Source organism: Pelodiscus sinensis, chromosome 7 (assembly GCF_049634645.1).
Source record: "Pelodiscus sinensis isolate JC-2024 chromosome 7, ASM4963464v1, whole genome shotgun sequence".
In the NCBI taxonomy this organism is placed as follows: Eukaryota; Metazoa; Chordata; order Testudines; family Trionychidae; genus Pelodiscus; species Pelodiscus sinensis.
In genome coordinates, this window is record NC_134717.1 from 66,339,298 (window position 1) to 66,360,431 (window position 21,134).

Genomic DNA, 21,134 nt, shown 5'->3' on the forward strand with positions numbered 1-21,134 from the left:
ATGAGGGGCCCATCCCACAAAAGTGCCCCCACTGTTCAAAACTGATGGCCAGGGCTTGCAGAGATCGCGAAATGCGTCTCAAGATGTTATTGTTTGACAAAGCCCTTCGGCCGCAGTCGGCACCTCCCACGGATCCACCCCACCTTGTACCAACCAAGGAGGCGTACAAGAAAAAGCTTCCATCACCGTTCCGTTCTCTGCCACCACGAGTGAGCACGACGGACCAGCCCGGGACCTCGGGGCTCATGGTCTCCTACAGGACGGAGAAACACAAACAGCCTCGTAGCGCATCCACAACTAGTGTGTCGGACCGCTCGGCACACCAGCCCAAATCAGCTCCGGCACCATCAGTGCCGTCTCCTTTACAGCTGCTCTGAGTGCCACCGGCACCCACGCCGACAGTCTTGGCACCAACTCCGTCGGCACCAGGAGCTACGGCCCCGACTCCATCATCGTCACTGGTGGCTGCCGCACTGAGCGCTACGGCACCACCTATAGCCTCAGCACCAATGGTTGCGGAGCCCACTGATTCGTCAGCACCGAAAACTACGGCATCGACTCCGCCTCTGGTACCGACCACTCCAGTACGAGCACCCCCTCTCACCAGGGCACCCTCAGCCTCTGCTAAGCCGGCACTGACGCGCACGGAGCGCAGTCCTCCACGCCCTCCATCATCTACAAGGTCAGTCTCATCTGCATCACCTATCCAGGCCTGCAGTAAATTCAAGGAGAGAACGCACAGAGTATCTTCTCTGTCTCCGAGCCCTGGGCCAGAGGCTTTCTCTCCCAAGCCTCCTTCACCACCCATATGCTCGCCTCGTGTATCCCACCATCCTTCTCCTGCAAGCTACCGAACTGAGACTGCCTCACCGCACCATTGACATCACTATCATCGATATTACTCTCCATCTCCCTCCTACTCTAGGCGATGCTTCAGGTCTCCAAGGTCTCCATCATATCATAGAACCTCTTACTACGGACATTGTTACTCGCATCACCATCATTATTCACCTTATCACAATGACAGGTGGCACCAACACTACACTTCCAGGGACCGATCCCTGCGCTCACCTCCTCGTTCTACAGCTAGATCGCTGTCACGCTGTCCTCCGCTACCCCCACCACCTAGGAGTTCATCCTTCTCCCCACAGTCGGACAGGCCACCAACGCCTTCGGGGGTTCAGCCTACAACAGTGGAGACCTTTGATATCTACGCCGGCCATCCCTCTGACACGGAGGACTCTCACCACCAGTCCCCTGATGATGCAGTGTTTCATGGGGGCTCTTTGCCTATGGACAACATCAAGGACTCTCAGGAACTCTTCAAGAGGGTTGCTGAGAGCCAGAATGTCCAATTGGCAGAGGTGCATCAAAAACAACACCATTTATTGAGGAATCTTCATCCTTCCCACTCCTCAAGAGTTTCCCTCCCATTGGACGGCGCCATCCTGGAAATAGCTGATGGCATTTGGCAAACACCAGCCTTGATCCCACCTACCAACAAAAAGGCGGACAAAAAGTTTTTTTTCCAGCCAATGGCGTAGAGTTCTTATTTAACCACCCACTTCCGAACTCCTTGGTGCTCGATGCCACCCAACAGAGGTCCAAAGCACCCCACCATAACACTACTCCAGGGGATAAGGACATCAAGAGGCTGGACCTCTTTGGCAGAAAAGTTTACTCGTCTGCCACATTATCATTCCGTGTGGCAAACTATTCGGCCTTGCTCGTAAATCACACCTTCGATAATTTAGCCAAACTTGTCCCCCTCCTCGAGCACCTTCCGGAGTCCAAACGCCAGATATTGAAAGCAGTGATACAAGAAGGTTTCACGTCCGCCCTTTCAGCTCTCCATATTGCGCTAGACTCAGCCGATACAGCAGCCCGCATCATGGCCATATCCATCGTGATGCGCAGGGCGTTATGGCTCCACATGGTGGCAGCCTCAAAGGAAATCCAGTCTAAAATGGAGGATTTGCCGTTCGACAGGCAGAATTTGTTTGGGGACAAAACAGACCAGGTTCTTCACTCTGGCAAAGATGCGCACCACACTAAGGACTCTGGGTATGTACACCCCGCCTTTTAGACGGAGGCGCCACGCGCCATACCAGAGGCAGAGACCGCTCCCCTATGCACCACCCTAGGGGAGACAATATGAAACCCAAAGAGGTTGCCAACACCCCTAGAGGCGTCGTCCACAACAGCCCAGCCCAGCTCACCAACAGGTAGGCAAACAGCAGATTTGACGGGAACGTCGAGGGACTGTGAACCATCCAGTTGCTACCTACTCACAACGTCACCAAAGCACTCTTCCACCATCATTTGAGGCCCTACCAACACCGTTGGGTCGCAGTAACATCGGACCGATGGGTCATACAGCTGATAACATCTGGCTACATGATTCCATTCCTATCCCTCCCCCCCACTACCCCTCCTTCCTCCTCCCTTTTCAGGGACCCATCTCACGAGTTTCTTCTCGCTCACGAGGTAGACCACCTACTCAGCATGGAAGCAATAGAGAGGGTCCCAGAAGCCTTCCAAGGCAGGGGCTTTTACTCCCACTATTTTCTGATGAAGAAAAAGTCAGGAGGGCGGCGGTCCATACTCGATCTTCAGCAACTAAATTGATACGTACGCAAACAGCGCTTCAAGGTGGTGACATTAGCAACAATCATCCCATCCCTAGAACAGAATGATTGGTTCACATCTCTCGATCTGCACAATGCCTATTTTCACATCGCCATCCATCCTGCACACAGGCGTTTCCTCCGCTTCCTGGTGGGAACAGCCCACTACCAGTACAAAGTCCTTCCGTTTGGCCTATCCTCAGCCCCGAGGGTCTTCTCCAAAACGCTTGCGGTAGTGGCAGCCTTTCTTCGCCAGTTAGGAATTTTCATCTTTCCCTACCTAGACGATTGCCTCGTCAGAGCATGCTCATTCCAAGAAGCCGAGTGGGCTGTTACCACGACGAGGCTCATGTTCGATACACTGGGGCTCATAGTCAACATCCAGAAATCTTCACTGACTCCTCGACAGTCTATACGGTTCATAGGAGCCCATCTCCACTCCACAACAGCTCAAGCCTACTTACCTTTGCCAGATTCCAGGCCATTCAAGATGTGGTGCAAGTGATAAACACGAGCCCTACAGTACCTGTCCTCATGTGTCTACAACTTTTAGGGCACATGGCTCATACATCGTAGCCAACACGCGGCTTCACCTCCGCTGCCTCCAGCATTGGGTGTCCAGAATATACACACCAGGCAGGCACGACGTGCACAGGATGGTGGTGGTTCCCATCATGGTCAAATGATCTCTTATTTGGTGGACCATTTCCGGCAACCTGCTGGCTGGTATCCCCTTTCACAAACCACAACCCAAGCGTCAGCTCACAACGGACGCTTCATTACTGGGATGGGGAGCACACATGCAAGGTATCCAAGTCCAGGGCCAATGGTCTCCTGAAGAGTCCCTCCTCCACATAAATCTGTTGGAGTTACGGGCTGTCGCGAATGTCTGCAAGTATTTCCTTCCCCTCCTTCGCAATTAGGTTGCAACAGTGCTCACGGACAACATTACTGCCGTCTACTACATAAACAAGCAGAGAGGAGCACGCTCCCATTTCCTGTACACAGAGGCGATCCGTCTCTGGACCTTTTGCAACCAGCATGGTTGACCATCACCGCCGCCTACTTACCAGGGAAAGCCAATACCATGGCGGACGTGCTGAGCAGAAAGTTCGCTTGCCAGCACAAGTGGGAGATACACCCACACATCATATGTACCATCTTCAGCAGGTGGGGTCACCCTTCCATCGACCTTTTCGCCACGCAGTACAACACAAAGTGTGTGCATTATTGTTCACGAGCAGGAATCATCCTGCACTCGATAGGAGACTCCTTCCTCTTCAGTTGGAAAGGGAGTCTACTTTATGTGTTCCCTCCCATTCCATTAATAACGAGAGTATTAGAGAAGATACTCCTAGACGAGGCAACAATAATTCTAATAGTTCCGTTCTGGCCTCACCAGGTATCGTTTTCCTACCTATATTGAATGTCTTCTCATCCTCCGTTCCATCTCCCGGACCGTCCAGCTCTCCTGTCACAAGATCACGGCCGAATACTGCACCCACAACCACACTGACTCGCCCTTCTTGCCTGGCTGCTAGTTGGTTTAAACAAACAGAAATAAGTTGTTCTCAAGAGGTTAAGAATGGTCTCGTGAACAGCAGAAAATCTTCCACACGGGTGACTTACCTGCACAAATGGCATAGATTCCAACAGTGGTGCATGTCCCATAAAGTGCCATGCACCACTAGCCCATTGCCTTTCATACTGGAATACATCCTACATCTTAAACAAGCTGGTCTCGTTTTATCATCGCTCAAAGTACACCTGGCGGCGTTTACAGCATTTCATCAATAATTGACGGATTCACCCCATTTTCTCACCCAACCACGAAGAGATTCTTGAAAGGTCTTACCAGTCTCTTTCCCAATCACAGGCATCCTCCAGAACCCTGGAATTTAGAATTGGTCCTACACACATTAATGTGACCCCCTCTCCTTTGAGCTGTGATTTCAATACCCTATCGATGAAAGTGATTTTTCTTGTGGCTATTATCTCTGCAAGGAGGGTAGGAGAATTGACCTCCCTCTCAGCCAATCCACCAAACACTATTTTTACTCCTCAGGTGGTTATCCTTTGTCCCCAACCATCCTTTTTACCAAAAGTTAATTCCGCCTTCCATATAAATGAGCCCATTATATTGCCAGTTCTCTACCTGAAACCCCATACCTCAGACCGCCAAGCAAGACTACACTCTCTAGACATTTGTGGAACCCTCACGTTTTATATCGAGAGAACTCACGTAACTCTTAGCACTTGTTCATTTCCTTGGACGCTCACTCGAAGGGCTCCCCTCTCTCCTCGCAGCGACTTTCAAAAATCATCATCTCCTACATAACCTGCTGCTACGAACTAAGGAATAAGCTGCTTCCACAGACTATTACAGCCCACTCTATGAGAGCGGTAGCCTCTTCTGTGGCCTTCCTCAAGGGAGTTCCCCTGAAGGACATTTGCTGAGTGGCTACCTGGTCTTCAGACTTTACATTTGCTAAACACTGTGCCTTGCAGAACATCCTTCTAACAGACGCAGCCGTAGCCTGCTCAGTGCTAACCACGGCGGTAACCCACTAACTCTGAACCCGCTGCCTTCATCCAGGCTACTGCTGTGAAATCGCCCACAGTGGAGCACTGACGGGAACACTACCTGAAGAAGAAGAAGTTACTCACCTTGTGCAGTAATGATGGTTCTTCAAGATGTGTGTTCTCGTGGGTGCTCCATGACCCGCCCTCCTTCCCTCTTTGGAGTTTGTTCTTTCTGTCTTTCAGACTTCGAAGTTTGGGAGGAACTAGCAGGAGCCGGACCGTGCGACAGAAAACAGCACAAAAAGCTGCAAGATGGCCGCCGTGCACGCGCGGTCCGGCAGACAATAGCTTTGAGATCTTCGATCTGCGGCGCCAGGATGGGTCCAACACCCACAATGGAGCACCCACGGGGACACACACCTCGAAGAACCATCATTACTGCACAAGGTGAGTAACTTCTTCAAAACACACTTAAGCATGAACTTAAATCCATCTTTATTCAGAACAGTACGTAATACGTAGTCGTTATCATGCTGTAGAATGCCAGTCAAGACAAGGCACTCTAGTTTTAGCACGTTACATTGCCCTCATGTAGCTATCTTATTGTAAAGACTACAACTTATTTCCACTAAAGCTTGAACCTCTCCGAGCTCTCTGATCGGGCAGCATCCATGGTCCGGCATGAATTTAGTTATCCACATGTACACTTATCATGGGCATGGCCCAGTTTCTCGCAGTCCCATGAAGTTTGTTTACATCCACTAATCCTGGATCTCATTGTTCTGTGCTGTTGTTTAGTTCTAATTTACCCCAAATGTCTTCTGAGAGCCCAGTAAGCAATGAAAGTGTTACTAATGCTGCTACACAATATTGACCTTCCGTGGTTTGTCAAATTCTCTGGATGGGCACCAGTCAGGTCCTGAGGGTGCCAAACTACAGAAGTTCAACCTACATCATGCGTTAGTTATCACATGGTAAATGCACACCTCTTTTGGCAGTAAAGCCAAAACCTTTGTAGATGTATTACAGCGAGGGATCACAATGTGTTTTACAATGTCAGGAAAGGTTAATTACTCCCATTTGTCTGCTAGATAAATTGTGGTTCAGTAAGTTTAAGTAACTCATGCTGTGAGAATCCAGTTCTCCTGACCTCTGTTTCTCTCTCTTAACCATTAGATTTAGGTTTATTTTTGTTCATAAACAAATACAGATATGCTGGTAAAAGTATTAACATAGCTTCTTCCTTATTATTTTTGGAAAGAAAGACTGAACAGCTCTTGATCTTCATGAGCTTAAAAGTATTGTTCCTGGCTCCTACTGTGGCATGCAAATGAGGGACTCTTCCCCAATTTATTCTGCACCTGCTCAAAAGATCATGAATAATCTTGGCCTATCTATCTGTATGTGCTCTAAAATATAGCAACAGAGATATATGGTCTGAATGAAGCATGCATGGGTATAATTAACAAACTTGAATGTGTCAATACACTAATCTCCCATGCATGTGAAATAGATGTTATATTTATTATGGCATTTTATGCCTTTTAATTCATACAGTGCCCTCAATGAAATGGTAAGAGGCAGGATATATTTGGCCAGCTCCAACAAAACCTAAGATGGTCTGTATGTAATAATATATCTTTGATTAGGGTGTTTTTGCAGTGTCATCATACAGACTAGAGTCAGATTCTTACTTGGCTCATCACAGACAGCAGGCTTATGTGACCTAGAAAATATAAGGGGGTGTGTGTATATATTTTTAGCACAGTTTCAGGGTATAACCAAGATTATAAAAATCAAGTTTTGTAGGAAACTTACTGGGAAATAATGACACTTTTTCAAAAATAAATATAGGTAAGGCTTCTTAACAGCTTTGAGTCTTCTTTTTCAAAACCTGTTGGTGAAGTGCATGAATTTATAATGTAATCTTTAGATTACCAGTTATTTTTAAAGTATCACTCTGTGTTGTTTCATAGTGTGCAGCCAGTTCTGAAAATGAATCTAAACTAATCTGTTGTGTGGTTATCCGATATGCACGTTTAACTAGTTGACTGATCTCTGCAATGTGAGAACTTTGAGCTAACGTGGCCTAGTAACTAGATTCAGAAGTTTTGACCACAGCTTTTAATCCAGATTTTAAGAAATAATTGGTCGGTAAAAATGTGCTGCTAAATTATTACCAATTTCTTCTTTTACAAAGTTCACTTTAGTAAATTCTTACATTTCATGGCTATCTTAAAACAATTTATTTAAATTATCTTTTCTCGGCCATTCAGTGGGCCAGGCAAGCATCATAACACTTTTGCATTAATCAGCAATGAAGATTTATATCTGTACCCATGGTGTCACATTAATACAGGCTACAATAAACAGTGAGATGTTTATATTAGTTGTGTCACAGGCATCTTTCTTAGTTCGGTCACACACATATCTACTATATAGTTGAGAGAGTTTGTCTGTTTGTTTATTTTGTTCAAGAATTCATCGTAAACAGTAAGAGCTAGGACTACCAAATTCAGCATACAGCTTCCTCTTAGCATAACTTAAGCAAAGTAAGACTTTGGTTGTGCCAGGAAAATGGGAAGTGCCTGGAATGGGATTGCTTCTCATAAAACCATTAGAGTTACCAGCTAGACCCCCCCCCCCCCCAAAATACCGGACACACTTGATCGTGGGCAGGGGGGGAGGGACTGGCTGGGAGAGGGGCAGGGCTGGCCAGGAGGAAGGAAGGCGGGGAGCGGAGGCCGCGGGGCTAGCTGAGAGGAAGAGGGGGCGGGGGAAGCAGAGCTGGAGGGGGATCAGGGGCCGGGGGGGCTGGTTGAGAGGAGGGGCCAGAGGAAGGGGGGCAGGAAGCAGAGCCGGCGTGGGGGAGGGGTGCAGCCTCTGGCCGCAGCTGGAGTCCAACAGGCCACACCCCCGGTAGGCACTCCCTTCAGTTGCTAGTAGAAGCCGGGCGGGGGCGAGGGGAGTGGCTGGGAGTCCCAGCCACAGCCACTGCCCCTGCCCCGCCCGACTTCTGCACGCAACCACAGGGCTCCCAGCGCCAATCGCGGCCACCTCCCAGTCGCGTCCCCACCCCTGCCAGGCTTCCATCTGGCGCCCAGATGGAAATTTAGAAAATACTGGACATTGCACGTGTCTGGTATTTTCTGAATTTTTCTACTAGACAGAGGGCGCAAATACCGGACTGTCCAGTAGAAAACCAGACACCTGGCAACCCTAAAAACCATACAGAAAAGAGATGGAATCACCGTCTGGTACCCAGATTCATATGGGGACATTGGTGCCTGCCTAAAATGTGGATATAACTCAAAATAGAGGCTGTAACAAATATGGGGTTTTTTAAGAGGAACTCTGAAGCAAATTCTTTCCTCACTGCTTTGTTGATGGGCAGAGGGAGGAAGAATTTTCTTCCTCCACTACTTATGGTACAAAATATCAGCAATATTACTTCGGAGCTGCTGCTTCATCCTCAAAGTCACAGTAGCCTCCCTGTCTGTTGTGCTCCCCAGTCAGCTGCACAGTAGGAACTCCAGTGGAGCTCCTAGGGAAATCCTAGAACTGTGTCTCTTTTCATCGTGCTGTCCACCACCACTGAAGCAGAACCACTAAATTAAGGACTTTTTGGAAGGAAAAAGAGTCTCATAATGGCCCCTGTGATTATATTCTTGTACTAGTAAATTAGGCTAACACAGTGAATCCTGCAGTACAAATAGTGCTCCATGTGTTTGTGTAATTAAAAGAAATAAAGATTGGGGAGCAAGTGTAGTCTGTATCTGCAGTCTTGCAGCCTGAACATTCCACTTGCGCAGAAAGAGTACCTGTATAATTTTTACTGGAATTCAGTGTACTATCGAGGAATGCACCATGCAAGGCAAGGAAATACCTGGAAAGACAGATGGGATTTTAAGGCTCTGCATTGTATTGAAATTGTAGATATATTTTTGCTCGCTTTTACATTTCTTAGATTCTTTGTACACATTAGGACACTTGAAATTCAACATTGTTAAGAAATTTCAGGTTAAATCTAACTTTTTATCTTAACTTATCTTGTGCTTAAGTGCTGAAGCACTTGAGGAACGTTGCGCTGGCTAAAGTTTGTGTATAATTATTAAGATTTTTAGTGCTCACTAGCTTTAGTCAGACAACTCCCATTAATTTCAACATGAGTTGTGCAATTAAATCCTCTAGTTTGTTTTGAAAACTTCAACTAAGGTTTGTCAGTGTTTGTAAAATATTTGCTGATAGACTGTAATGGTTCTGGGGAGCTCAAGCTATTGTAGTTTTTTGTAAGATCATTCGTTTGTGGATGTGTCTGCACAAACACTTAGTTGTTGACAAGCTGGGATGTAAATCTACCTATCACTAGTTTGCTGCATGCTAAGTATATGTATAGACCATGTTGGTGTGCACTAAAAGTTCTCTAGTGTGTTTTGATTTATCCCACTTTGAAATGGGAGTATATAAAAACACACTAGGATACCGTGCCATAGCATAGTCCACACCACTTGTTTGTTGCAAACTAGTGTTGCGGTAAGTTTATACTTCAGGTTGCCAAAAACTAAATTCATGTAGACAAAACTTGTATTTTAAACACTTGAATATATCTGTGAACAGTATAGATAGTAATAGGAGTGGCGGTCCTTAACATTTTTCATGTTACCTTTTATAGCTATGTAGGTGTAGGGCTTTTTTTAAACAAAAGCAATTGATAAATACCACCCTTTCTTCCACTGACTAGCCCAAAAATAGGGGATTATTTAAAATGCAAGGTTCTTTGTTAATGTTGGTACAAAAGGACAAAAGCTAAGAGGGTCAAAACTAAGTCTTGAACCTTGTTTCCTCTGGGGTCTGAAATCCAGTGTTACTTATATAGGGGGCTTGCACAACATAACAAGGTGTAGAATTAATTGTGTAGTCTTTTTTTATTCTCTTCTCTCAAAGCATTTTACAAAAGAGTGATTAAGTAAGCATAATTTCCTTCTTTACACAAATAAGGAAGCTAAGGCACAGAGAGTGATAATTAGACACTGAATCTAAGAACAGAAATCTAATCTAATGATTCCCAGTACAGTGATTTATCTTTTGACCATGGTACTATGAGCATCATAACATCTGTATTATAATGCCAGCCAGTATGACGCATATGCGAGATGGCATATTTAGGACCCCAACCTGATACAGTTAAAGAAATACAAACATACTGACTACATGAGTCAATGTGACGGCAGAGTGGATCCATAATATATTCTTTTGCTGATTATTTTTCCAGCAAATGAACATATTTCAATTCTTGCAGAAGCCCTCATAAGTGAAGTTACATCTATGGGCAACATATATGTGGGAACAGATTCCTTTTCTTATTTCTTATTTAAACTAGGAGTATGATTTTATGAGATGATATTTCATAAAGTACCACAACATGTATGTTCACACTGAAAGTTATGAATGCAAGAGGATCAAAATACAGAATGTTGCATGTCCCCTGTAAGTGCATGGTTGTGTATGTATGTTTTTAGTCATGTAATGTTGCACATGACTTGAGTTCAACAAACTTAAATATAATGTCAAAAGTTTGACTCTGTGCCATTTTGTTTCAGGCAGTTATTTGGCAAAAGACCAGGGTGTCGGATCACAAAATGTCCTTTATGTCAGTTCTGGGAACTGCCGGTATGGGCAGTATGATACCTTTTCAACATTGCTGTGAAGATCCTGAGGTAAATTTTTAAATATTCTTTTCCCTACCCTCACAAAAAACCCACCAGCAAAGAACAAAACTCAGAATTTAAAAAGAAAAGGCTTCTAAACTTAATTTAACTCCTTTATTGCTCTGTCATCATTGGTTTGTTAATTGAAAATGCTCTTCAAGAATCATTGTGTGGCAGTGATCAAGTGACAGCAAAAATAGTGACATGTAGAATTACTGATGATTTAGTGCTCTCTAGTGTAGGATACATGACTTATATGCAGGAGAGTGACCTGTTTAGTTATCTGTATTTTCATATCATTATCACCACAATGGTATCTCAGCATCTTAGGCTACAGCTACACGTCTGTTCCGTGTCTTTTGAGCGTGCCCGCTATTATGAAATATAACAGGCTCGCTATTCCAATGTCCCAGTAAATCTCAGTCCACGAGGAGTAAGGGACATTTTGGAATAGCGATTTATTTTGAAGTAAGTGCTCTGTAAACAGTGCCAAATTTCAAAATAAGCTATTATGAAATTAAATTGAAATAAGCTACACAATTTGCATAGCTCAAATCACATAGATTATTTTGAGCTCCGGGTGCAGTATGGATATACCTGTATTGTATAGAACATCCTCTGCATTTGTGAAAAGTCCGCTAAAAGTATCTGTAAAATAACAACAGAAGTAAATGTGTGAATTACTATGTGCCCCTAAATTTAAAGGCCTTAACAGATAAGATTTGCATTGATTTGCATTGCATTGATCTTACTTGCTCCCTTTTTACAATAATGGGAGCTTTGCAATTGTTGCCTCCTTTGCAGGAGATATCTTTCTGATATTTTTCAAAGGTATATTTTGACTCAGAAATCCTCCATTTAGTTTTATGCCTCACTCCTCTGTAGTCTAATAATTGTTAATTTTGTTCTCTATCTTGCAGCTATAAATGAGTTACAATGTTGACTAGATTAGCTTCAGGAGAACTGAGACATAATTGATCTTGTAAATGAGGTTAGTTAGCATGTTGAGAACTATTTTGTTTTATTAGTTTGTTCATTCGAATATCACTCTTAAATTGCGCTTATGCAAACCATTAATCTACACATACAAATATCGGCATTGGAAAAGGTTCCGAAAAGAGCAACAAATATGATTAGGAGTTTGGAATGGGTCCCATATGAAGAGAAATTAAAAAGACTTGGACTTTTCAGCTTAGAAAAGACGAGACTAAGAGGGGATAGGATAAGAGGTCTATAAAATCATGACTGATGTGGAAAAAGTGAATAAGGAAAAGTTATTTACTTATTCCCACAATATAAGAACTAGGGGTTACCAAACGAAATTAATAGGCAGCAGATTTAAAACAAACAAAAGGAGGTTTTTCTTCAGTCAGCGCCCAGTCAACCCATGGAACTCCTTGCCAGAGGATGTGGTGAAGACTAGGACTTTAATAGGGTTCAAAAAAGAGCTAGATAGATTCATAGAGGTTAGGTCTATCAATGGCTATTAGCCAGGATGGGTAGGAATGGTGTCCCTAGCCTCTGTTTGTCTGGATATGGGTGAAAGGGGAGGGATCACATGAGGATTACCTATTGTGTTCCCTCTCTCTGGGGCATCTGGTATTGGCCGCTGTTGGCAGACAGGATATTAGATTAGTTGGACTGTTGGTCTGACCCAGTATGGCTGTTCTTAATATAAAGCTCATACTTCAGAGCCCACAGTGCAGCCAGCTCTCCAGGAGTGAGGCTGGCAGCCAGTGTGTGCCAGGACCTGGCTCCTGGTTGCTTACTTCACTGCCAGGGAGCTGGCTGCACTGTGAGCTCTGCAGTATAAGTTTTATACTACAGAGCCTGCAGCACGGGGCAGCATCTGACTTCCTGTGAGCCGGTACATGCCAAAAGCTGGCTTTAAAGTCAGCTCCTAGAGCACCAGTTCCTGTCTGCTACCCCACTCCAAGGGCAGAGCCAGCAGCATGGGGTGGCAGTCAGATCCCTGGGAATGGGGCCAGGATCGACCATTAATGGTAGGGGTGGGGAACCTCAGGCCCGGGGGTCGGATGCAACCCTTGACTTGCTTAGAACCAGCCCCCGAGGTTCACAGGCCCCTCTTCTCCCCAGCATTAGGGATTACATGCTGGTGCTTCATTTCTCGCCTCCCTCCCCCCCCGATGGCCCCTTGTGGGCTGGAGTGCACAAAATCTACTAGGCTGGGTCTCCCAGGCTCTGGTGTGCAAGGAGAATGTTTTTCTCCTTCTCAGTCAGGGGCCACAGTGAGCGGTTTTTTCCTCTTCTCACTTGTGTACGGCCCCTGACTCATTTTTCCGTTGGTCAGTGGTCTTGACCCAAGTGGTTCCCCACCCCTGCGTTACAGTGCAGATAACCTTGTGCTTATCCATTAACTGTTTAAACGATTACACTATTTCATCCCTAATGCACTGTAGGGGGCGTTGACGCCCTTAGCCTACCAAAGGGCTCATCATTGGGCCCAGATCCTGTACCCCCTACATCTCTTATCCCCACTAAGACACCCCATTAGTTCCTTATCCCCGTGCCTTCCCCAGAGTAGCTGTCCTCCCAACCAAGGCTTGAGTTAATCTGTCCGCCACTTCTATGGCACGTTGCCACGAATAGCGCCTTTCCGGTAGTGTGGGAGGGGGGCCTGGGCCACCCTCGCTCCAGGCTCCAGGCCCCAGCCCAGGACTCTAAGGGCAGGAATCCTTGTTCCTGTCTGGTTGGTGGGATGTGACCCCTTAATTCACCAACCCGCAGGCTCTGACTGCCCCGTCCTGAGCTACTTCCTCCCAGCAATGTCTCACTCCAGTGCCTCCATCACACCAGCTGCCTGACCTTCCCTCCAGTGTTCAGCCTCCGGCCTTTTGAATTACCCACACAGGCTGGGCCTCACCCTTCCTCTGTCCCCGCCCCTCCAGGGATGCCGGGAGACGCGGATGTCATCCGGGGCTCTGTGCATGCGCAGGGCGCCGCGGCAGAGCAGGCCCTGCATGGCCTGCGTACGGGGTGGCCTTGTCACCACTGAGTGCCTCGGGTCCCCCCGGTAAGTGTGGGTGCTGGTGAGCCCTGGCGGCAGGGAGTTCACCGCCCCGTCACATGCACCTACACACACTGAGAAGTAGGAAGGTGAAACTGCTTTTGCATTTGTGCTCTCCTCTGACAACAGGCATAAGAACAGCAATACAAAGAAACCACTCCCATTTGCAAACACAATATTTTTTGTATGTGGAAGGCATGTAGCATTTATGTGGGAGGACTCCACGGCAATATATAGGGCAGTGGTCACCAACCAGTAGATTGGGATCTACTGGTAGATCTTGGAGTCTGACAGGAGACCTTGACTGGTCTGACCAAGGGGCTATCAAGTGCTGGCACTTCAGCTGCCTCTCCCCCCACTGCTGCGCAGCTCCTGCCCTTTGCCTTAGAGCTGCCTCCCACAACCCCCAGGTAGATTCTTGCTTGCTGTGCAGGATAGGGGAAGGGGAAGAGGGGTGCTGATGTCAAAGTGCCCCCTCTCTCACCCTCTATTCTATCTCCACAAAGCAGAGTGAGGGTCACAATAGGACTTGGGAGGGAGTTCGCTGGCTGCCTTTGGGAGTGGGCCAGGGATGAGACTGGCTTAGCCCCACTGCACCACCACCCAAGAGCCACCTGATGTAAGCAGTGCCCAGTCGGACCCCACATCCTGAAACCCTACCCCAGTCATGAACTCCCTCCTGCACCCCAAACCCCAGCCCTAGCCTCAAGCACCCACGTATCCAAACACCCTCCCAGAGCCTGCTCCTAGAAACCCTTCCAGCACCCCAACTGCCTGCCCTAAGCTCAGCTCACAGCCCCTCTCACAGTCCAAATCCTGTAATCCAAGACCAGAGCCTGCACCCCAACTCACTGCTCCTACCTGATAAGTGAGGAAGGATGGGGAAGGGAGGGAGGATGGAGTGAGTGGGGAAGAGGGGGCTTCGAAAGGGAACAAAAGAGGCGAGCAAGAGTATTTGGGTTTAAGGTAGACCTTGGCTTGCACTTAAATTGAAAAAGTGATCTTGTGCTTTAGAAGGTTAGAGATCACTGATACAGGGAATGGAATGAAAGGGCAAGTGAAAGCTATGTGAGTTCACCTGGGCAGATGGGTCCTTAGATCATTAGTTACTAAATCAGTGAGGTATTTTCTATGCCTTGGTTAGATGTTGGAAGAGTGAAAACATAAGTTCTGGCTTCCTAATATTTGCATCATCTGTGTGCATATATATTTATATGGCATTTCCTGACTTTTGAGTCACTTTGTAACCTTAATGTTCTCCTTCGAGTGGTCCCCGTGGGTGTTCCACTGTGGGTGCTGGTGCATCCTCATGCCGGTGACCAGAGACTTTTCTAGCTGTTTCTGCTGCGCAGGCACCGTGGCGTCCTCTAGTGTCGTTGGAATTGAAGGGCGCCTGCGTGCGCAGCTCCTCAGTTCCTTCTCTACTGTCCTCGGCAGCAGACAGAGCCCTCTGTTCTCCTTACTTCTCTCTAAAAATAGTAAAATACCTCGTTTTATTCCCTAGTTACCTCATCATCCAAGTTCTTTAGCCCTATTCGCCTCCTGTCTAGTTATTTAAAAAAAATATATTTCTCATTGCGGCTTGCCACTTTTCCCCAACCCCTCATGCCCGGCTCGCCGGGCTTCAAACACTGAGAATCATGTTGAGATGCCATGCCTGCTTCCGACGGGCACTCCAACTGTAATAAGTGCCTTCGGGAGGCGCACCAGACTCAGAAGTGCCTGCACTGCACTGCTCCAAACTAACGGCGAGGGCACGCCAAGACCGAGACAATAGACTAAAGACTCTTATATGAGAAGTCCTTCCGTCCCTCCTCAGAGGACTCTCCTACGCTGTCTAAATCACCTCAACCAAGTAAGGGTATGGAGAAAAATCAACCCCCTACCCACTCTTCTTCCACGACCTCTAAAACCGGTCTCTCTCCGACTCCATCCCTATCCTCGGCACCATCAGCGTTATGGGTTAGCACCGAGGATAGGCCGGGAACCTCTGGCGCATCTCAGCTTAAGACACTGGCACCGCACAAAAGAGCTCATGCAGAGCCAAGGCAGAAATCAGCGGCACCAACCGCTATAGCACCTAAGCCGTCCTCAGCACCGACAACGCCATCGAAAGAGTGCATGGCACCGAAGTATCCCAAAACGGCACTGTGCTCGGCACCGAAAAAGGCCCGTGCCGACAAACCACCTTCGAGCGCTCTGGTGCCGGAACAAGCCTCAGCACCGTCAACTCCCCCGCTGGCGGCGCTGCTACCACCGCAACCGCATCGCCCCGCACCGTCTCACAGGCGTGAGCAGTACCGATCCCTGGTGCGGAGCCACACCTCCTTGGCACCGCTGTCCTCAGGTTCTTCTGTCCACTCAGTGAGATCTCGGCACTCCTCAGCCGCTTCTCGCTCAGTCAGTGACATCGGCACCGAACCAAGGAGCAGGTTCTCATCGCAACACTTTAGCCCGGCACATAGACCTCCATCCTGGCAGCCGGCTACAGTTCAATATGCATACCCTCCCCCTCCGCATCCATGGTATGCACAACAGTATGCTTACCCACCCCTGCCATATGCCACTCAATGGCAACCCTGGGAGCCACGTCCAAAGAAGAGTCACCACCGACCCTCTTCTGCTATTTCCAGCCACCTCCTCCCTCGCCTCCTGCCACTGTATCTGCCACTGAGCCGAATTCTCTAGCCCCCTCAGACGCACACAACTCTTTCTCTGAAGGTCGAGACCAGATCTCCTCTACACAATTCCTCCTTCTCCCCAGACGAAGCGTTCACTACTGAAGCCCCACCGTCGGGAGATGACACGAAAAAATTTCAGGAATTGTTTAGAAGAGTCACTATAGCTCAGGAAAGAGATCTCCAAGAGGTGCAGGTCAAACAATATCACCTTCTTACGCTTCAGCTGCCAACCGCCTCTAGAATTGCTATCCCCATGGATGAGGCTATAATGGACCCGGCCGACAATATCTGGCAGACACCAGCATCCGTCACTCCAACAAATAAGAGAGCAGACCGTAAATACTTTATCGCTCCAAAAAATATGGACTTCCTTTTTACCCACCCACCTCTGAACTCCCTAGTAGTGGATTCGGTACGTCACAAGGGTAAACAGCCTAATCTAAGAACAACCCCCGAGGACAGTGACCACAAGAAAGTGGACGTTATGGGCCGAAAGGTTTACTCTTCATCCACATTACTCCTCAGGGCTGCAAACTATACTGCCATGCTTGCGGACTATGACCATGCTAATTATTCCAAGCTCCAGGATCTCCTCCAACACCTTCCGGAGCATAAACGGTCAACCCTGCTCAATATTATGCAGGAGGGCCACACCATCTCCCGCACAGCCTTGCATCCCACTATGGACGTGGCAGACACCTCAGCTCGAATTACGACTCGGCGATAGTGCTCCACAGAATTTTCTGGTTACAAGCATCTGGGATATCTAGGGATCTACAACAAAAGGTTGAGGACTTACCCTTTGATCGAACCAACCTTTTCGCAGCTAAGACCGACGAGGTGTTGCATTCTATGAAGAACTCTCGTACTACTCTCAGGACCCTTGGAATGTATACTCCTCCATTCAAGAGAACTAGGTACCAGCCTTACCAACGCCCAAGAGAGCCGTTCAGGCAACAACCCAAGTACAGTTTCCGCAAACAAAGATCTCAGCGCCATAGACCACAGTGACAACAACAACAGCACGTCGCACCCTATCCACCATCGACCAAGCAGCAGGTTTGAAGGTCAGGTTGAGAGCCAGGAAGCCAATCCACTGACACTTCCAACCGGTACCCTTCAGTTCCACCACCCCCTCCAGGCCTTTTTCCACCAATGGTCCCTTATCACTTCGGACAAATGGGTCTTGGATCTGATTCAATCTGGTTACATTATCCCCTTTACCTCCCTTCCTCCCACCCACCCTCCTACCCCGTCCCTCTTCAGGGACCCTTCTCACGAAACAGTCCTCCTACAGGAGGGTTCACATCTTCATCAACTGGGGGCAGTAGAACACGTACCACCACAATTCCAGGGCCGGGGTGTCTACTCAACCTACTTCCTAACCCAGAAGAAGACAGGAGGGTGGCGACCCATCTTAGACCTCAGGCACCTCAACAAATACATTGCATACCACTGTTTCAAAATGGTCACCCAATCAACTGTCATTCCTGCGCTCGATCAACACGATTAGCTTTCGGCTCTCGACCTTCAAGACGCCTATTTTCACATTACAATTCATCCTGCTCACAGATGCTTCTTACGGTTTACGGTAGGCACCCAATACTACCAATACAGGGTGGTCCCATTTGGCCTGTCCATGGCCCTCAGAGTGTTCTCCAAAACCCTGGCAGTCGTAATGGCCTCTCTTCAATGCCAAGGCATCATAATATTCCCATATTTGGACGATTGCCTCATAAAAGGTGTGTCCTTCGAGGAGACGAAGGCCGTGACAGATACCATAATAGCCCTTCTATTCAGCCTCGGGTTTCACATAAATTACGCAAAATCCGCTCTATGCCCAACGCAGAGGCTGGAATTCATAGGCGCCCTCATCGACACAGTCACAGCAAGGGATACTCTTCCTGAGCACAGGTTCGCAATCATATGCGACCTTATCCAAGCAGTACAAGCAGTGCCGACTGTCACGGTCCGCCAATGCCTCAAAATCCTCGGGCACATGGCCTCCACAACCTATGTCGTCAGCCTGGCCAGACTCCACATGAGACCTCTCCTGTCCTGGCTCACGACGGTTTACATGCCTTCCAGAGACCAACTTTCCAAGTCCATCACCATTCCACCACACATCATCAACTTCCTGCTCTGGTGGAAAATCCTCAAAACATGCTACACGGCGTTCCTTTCCAACGCCCACCTTCCACTCTCACAGTTATAACTGATGCCTCACTCATGGGATGGGGAGCCCACTTGGGACACATCGCAGCCCAAGGCAAATGGTCATTTATGGAGCATTTTCCATATCGACCTCCTCAAGTTATGGGCGGTCAGATATGCATGCCAATACTTCGCTCAGTACATAGCTCACAAGTCCATTACCATCATGACGGACAATACCATCTGCATGTACTACATCAACCGTCAGGGTGGCGCTCGATCCCTTTCCCTGTGTTCGGAAGCTATCAAGCTCTGGAACTGGTGCCTATCACACGGGGTCACTCCTTCGGCTGTTTATCTTCCCGGGATACTCAGCGTCACAGCAGGCGCTCTAAGCCGTACGTTTATGGACCAGCACGAATGGGAAATCGACAGACGCGTCCTCAATCCGCTCTTCCTTCATTGGGGCCAACTGGAGGTGGACCTCTTCACCACAAAGAACAACCGAAAATGCCACCTCTACTGCTCCAGAGGGGAGTCTTGGGGAATCGTTCCCTCGGAGATGCCTTTTCCATCACATGGGATGCCTCTCTCCTGTATGCCTTTCCTCCCTTCCCGCTCCTACACAAAGTCCTCAACAAGATCAGAACAGACCAGGCACTAGTCATTCTAGTGGCACCTGCGTGGCCCAGACAAACGTGGTATCCTTACCTCCTCAAGATGGCGGTGACGGACCCGTATCCCTTTCCTCTCCACCACAACCTCCTCTCGCAGAACCACGGTCGGACTCTTCATCCAGACGTTCTCATCCAGATGTTCTCCATCTCCATGCCTGGCTCCTTCATGGCTCCAGGATGCTGAGACTGCCTGCTCGGAACAAGTGAAGGACATTCTAATTTATAGTAGAAGACGTTCCACCAGGAAAACCTACCTGTACAAATGGACTCGATTCTCTCACTGGTATGCTCAAACCCACGCAAGCCCACCACTCCTCGCTCCTTACCTATCTTACTGGACTACTTACTATACCTAAAACAGTCCAGCCTAGCACTTAACAGTATCAAGGTCCACGCCGCTGCCATAGCAGCCTTTCACCATTCCATGGATGGCGCTTCTTTTCTCGCTGACCCACTGACTAAACGCTTCTTTAAGGGACTGCAGAATACCTTTCCTCCTGTCCATCCACCAGACCCCATTTGGGACTTAAACCATGTTCAAAGGGCCTGACAAAACCGCCATTTGAACCTATAGCTACTTGTTCCTGGTCTCATTTGTCTATGAAAGTAGCCTTCCTCGTCGCCATTACCTCTAGCAGGAGGGTGAGTGAGCTTGCGGCCTTGATGGCCGACCCTCGATACACTGTATTTACAAAGGACAGGGTGTTACTCCGACTCCACCCTAAATTCCTCCCTAAAGTACCCTCCCCCTTCCACGTGAATGAACCCATACACTTACCTGCCTTCTTTCCGAAGCCTCACGCTGACCCAATCCAGACTGCATGGCGCACTCTTGACGTCCAACGAGCTCTGGCGTTCTACGTTGATTGCACGAAGCCGTGGCAAGCCTCACCTAGACTCTTTATCTCTTATGCTGAAAGATCTAAGGGGCAAGCAGTCTCCTCTTAAAGAATTTCTAAATGGATTACATCCTGCATTCGAACTTGTTACACCCTATTTGGCAAGCACTTACCTGGAACTATCACAGCTCATTCCACCAGGGCGGTAGCTGCCACGACCGCCTTCCTTCGTAACGTTCCACTGCAAGACATTTGCAATGCTGCTACCTGGTCATCTGACCACTCTTTTGTGCAACATTATGCTCTTTCCGCTTCCATAGCACCCTCCATGGCAGTGGGACAGGCTGTTATCCACAGTTACTACTACACGGCTCCAAACTCACCTCCGTGAGCCGACAACTGCAGTGTAGTCACCCATGGGGACCACTCGAAGGAGAAGAAGTTACTCACCTTGTGCAGTAACGGTGGTTCTTCAAGATGTGTCCCCATGGGTGCTCCATTACCCTCCCTCCTTCCCCTGCTTGGAGCCTTATACTCTAGCGGGTAGAGAAGGAACGGAGGAGCCGCGCGCATAGGCGCCCTTCAATTCCAACGACACTGGAGGGCGTCACGGCGCCTGCGCAGCACGGCAGAAATGGCTAGAAAAGTTTCCGGTCGCCAGCACGACAACGCACCAACACCCACGGGGACACATCTCGAAGAACCACCGTTACTCACCTTGTGCAGTAACTTCTTCTTTTAACTTTGTGGGTGTTGGTGTATAATTTCCTAGATTGTTTAAAAAGCAAAATGAAAAAACAGATTGTCCATAAAGGAATGCAAAACACGATAGGGAAAGAACGGATCAAAGATTATTTAGATCAGCTAGATGTATTCACGTTGGCAGGGAATGATGAA

At 48.0% G+C, this 21,134-nt stretch overlaps 1 protein-coding gene across 2 annotated transcripts in view; it reads left to right on the forward strand.

Moving 5' to 3' along the window:
- PMS1 (PMS1 homolog 1, mismatch repair system component) overlaps positions 1–21,134 on the forward strand; it is an 84,938-nt gene that overhangs the window by 26,399 nt on the left and 37,405 nt on the right. For both annotated transcript variants that reach the window (XM_075934175.1, XM_006113324.3), the window contains one exon: positions 10,751–10,867. In XM_075934175.1, coding sequence (XP_075790290.1) covers positions 10,751–10,867 — 117 coding nt within the window. The remainder of the gene's footprint in view (positions 1–10,750; positions 10,868–21,134) is intronic.